At 41.6% G+C, this 3051-nt stretch overlaps 1 protein-coding gene across 1 annotated transcript; it reads left to right on the top strand.

The window, feature by feature from the left end:
* Positions 844–2250, top strand: LOC104753536. The gene is made up of 4 exons (XM_010475778.1): positions 844–1145; positions 1241–1405; positions 1562–1861; positions 1935–2250. Exons 1-4 carry the CDS (start codon positions 844–846, stop codon positions 2248–2250), a joined length of 1083 nt encoding a protein of 360 aa, XP_010474080.1.

Raw genomic sequence — 3051 nt, 5'->3', positions numbered from 1 at the left:
CAAGATTAATGGAGTAAGTGAAGACAGTTTCAAGCTCAGACTCTTCCCATTTTCATTTGGAGATAAAGCTCACTTGTGGGAGAAGACTTTACCAACAGGAGCAATCACAACCTGGGATGGCTGCAAAAAGGCTTTCCTGACCATGTTCTTCTCTAATGCAAGGACTGCTAGACTGAGAAATGAGATATCTGGTTTTGCACGAAAGAATAATGAGACTTTCTGTGAAGCATGAGAAAGATTCAAAGGCTACCAAACCCAATGTTCTCATCATCGGTTTAGTAATGAGTCCCTACTTAGCATAATGTACAAATGAGTTCTACCAAAATCAGAATGTTGCTGAACACTGCATCAAATGGGAACTTTCTCAACAAACATGTGGATGAAGGATGGGAACTGGTAGAAAATTTGGCTCAATCAGATGGGAATTACAATGAAGACTATGATAGGACTATCAGATTTGTTGAACCTGCCCAGGATGAGAAGTACAAGAAAGATTTGAAGACTGTGCATGACAAGTTAGACAAGATTCTGCTTAGTCAGCAGACAAACATTCACTTTCGTGCTGATGAAGACACAATAGTTCAAGCTGTGGAGAATGAATCGATTGAGTTGTGTGATGTTCAGAATCAAGGTGGTTTCAAGCCTTACAACAAGTTCAAGAACAACAATCTGTCTTACAGAAGTACTAATGTGGCAAACCCACAAGACCAAGTCTATCTAGCTCAACAGCCCTAGCAACATAACAATTATGTACCCAAGCAGCAATACCAAAGTTTCCAGGCTCCAATGTGTCCCCCACCAGGGTTTCAGACTAACTAGAGCCAGGAAGCAGATTTAAGAGCTATGATTCAGCAGATGCTACTTGGACAAGCAAATGGGCAGCTTGAGACAGCAAAGAAGTTGGCTGAGTTCAACCAGAGGCTGGATTCTTCTTATAATGATCTGAATATTAAGTTTGAGAGTTTGAATTCTAAACTCAAGTTCATGGAGAGCAACATTGCTTCTACATCAGCTCTTAAGCCAAACCAACTACCTGGTAAGGCTGTTCAAAATCCCACGGAGTTCACAGTGAGGTTCAAGCTGGGGAGGATTTGTCAAAAGACAAAGCTCAGAGTGAAGGTTTTACACAGCAAACAGAAAACGGAGTACCACTCGACCGTGTACTCGACCACTCCCACGATGGTGTGCATGATTGAGTGGCTGATCGAGTTGATCCCGTACAAGCTGTTAAACCTGTTAGATACATCCCTCCTGCTTATAAGCCTCCTCTACCATTCCCAGGGCGTTTAAAGCTACAAAAACTGAAGGAACTCAGGGAAATAATTGAAAAGAAGGAATTGACGGCTTTGAAAGAAGAGGTTCCCATTCAGTACAAAGAAGAAGAGAGAGGACCTGCTTTGGAACAGTATGCTCCATACCCTCTCTAGCAAAACATACTACTTAAGATATCACAGCAGAAGGTTCAGAATCAGGATAAGAAGGATCTTGAGGAGATTGAGGGAGCCATCATTCCAACCAAACTTGAAGACCCAAGTCCATTTGATCTGCCTTGCTCTTTCAGGTACTTTCATTTCAACAAATGCTTATGTGACCTAGGAGCATCTATCAGTGTAATGCCCTACTCCATTGCACAGAAGTTTGGGCATACTGACTTCAAGCCCAATAACCTCTACCTGTGTCTAGCTGATGAATCACATAAGGATGTGGTTGGTAAGATGGAAAATTTCCCTGTGAAGATAGGCAAGGCTAGAATTCCTACTGATTTCCTCATTATAGACATGGATAATGAGTTGGAAGACCCTATCATCCTAGGAAGACCATTCATAGCCACTGATGGAGCTATAATTGATGTTAAGGAGGGGTTGATAACCTTGAACATAGCTGAGGGTCTGATCATGAAATTTTATATCAACACTAACCAACTTGCCCTCTAGAGGTCAGCCTTTTGTTCTTAAAGACAAGAGAGATCATGAGGTCTCAAGTGAAGTGGGAACTCCAAAAGCTAAGTTCTCTTCTGATGAGGATTTAGTTGAAAAGCTCAAGGGTTCAGTTCAAGAATTGACTAGCTTGGTGAAGGAACTTCAGGTTCAGATCAACAAGAGGTCCTTGAAGAAAGAAAGGCCAAGGTTCAAGCTTAAACAGAAACAAGGTTCAAGTTTAAAGGGTGAAGTGATCAAGAATCAGCTTCACAGTGATCAAGTTACACCAGGGAGGATCTCATCACCTCATTGGTCTCCAAACCAAGCCTGAAAAGGCATCAAAAGTCAATCTCAGTGACTTTAAACAACCTCACTAGGGAGGAAGTCCCTAAGGTATCATTGTACATAAGTTTGATTTTCCTTGTAGTTTTGATATTTTTCTTTTATGTTTGTGTTGGACAGGCCTTTATTAGAGAGAATAGATGTGTTTAGGAAGAATTGAACTTGTAGAAAGGAGTTTTTGGGGCCACTCGACCAGCCCATGAGGGGTACACGATCGAGTGACTATAGGCCCAGGCCCACTCGGTTCAATTTCTCTTTTGCTCGATCGAGTGGAGGGAAAAAAATTTCGAAATTTGAATTTTGGTCAAGCACTCGACCACATGGGGTCGAATGGTGGGGTCGAGTGACATCAAAAGTGAGTCAAAGATTTCCATTACAAATTTGAATGGTATGGACGCTCCACTCTTGTCTCCTTGTCCTCTTTAACCTCTTTATAAGAAGCAAACTCGATTTTAGTCTCTCACACTCTCTCATTTTCTAAACACACTAAAAATCTAGCTAGAAATCTCTCTCAAGTTTTATCTTCTTGCTCAAGCTTAGTTCTTTTGGTTTTTGGGTTACCAACCTATTAACTTTGAGCTTTGACTCTATCTCTTTCAGTTCTCTTTCAAAATGTCTTCAAGGTCTAGAGAGACATCACAACAAACTGCCATTCGTGAAGCTGAAGGAAAGAAAGCTGCTGATCGATTCATGGATCGGCGTGATACATCCTTGGTCACACAAAGAGAAACTGGTGAACGCACTCGACAACGTACTAGAGGTTAAACGACCGAGTGCTAGCTCGAGTAGG

Source organism: Camelina sativa, chromosome 16 (assembly GCF_000633955.1).
Source record: "Camelina sativa cultivar DH55 chromosome 16, Cs, whole genome shotgun sequence".
Lineage (NCBI taxonomy): Eukaryota > Viridiplantae > Streptophyta > Magnoliopsida > Brassicales > Brassicaceae > Camelina > Camelina sativa.
The sequence above is the reverse complement of the archived record's forward strand: the minus strand, read 5'-3'. Positions and strand labels throughout refer to the sequence as shown.

Excerpts from the sequence above, each read along its gene's own strand:
- LOC104753536 (XM_010475778.1), top strand. The coding sequence starts at position 844 with ATGATTCAGCAGATGCTACTTGGACAAGCAAATGGGCAGCTTGAGACA. Across the intron at positions 1,146-1,240 it reads CACAGCAAACAGAAAACGGA|ATACATCCCTCCTGCTTATA; the intron begins GTACCACTCGAC and ends TAAACCTGTTAG. Across the intron at positions 1,406-1,561 it reads AGAGGACCTGCTTTGGAACA|GTACTTTCATTTCAACAAAT; the intron begins GTATGCTCCATA and ends TTGCTCTTTCAG.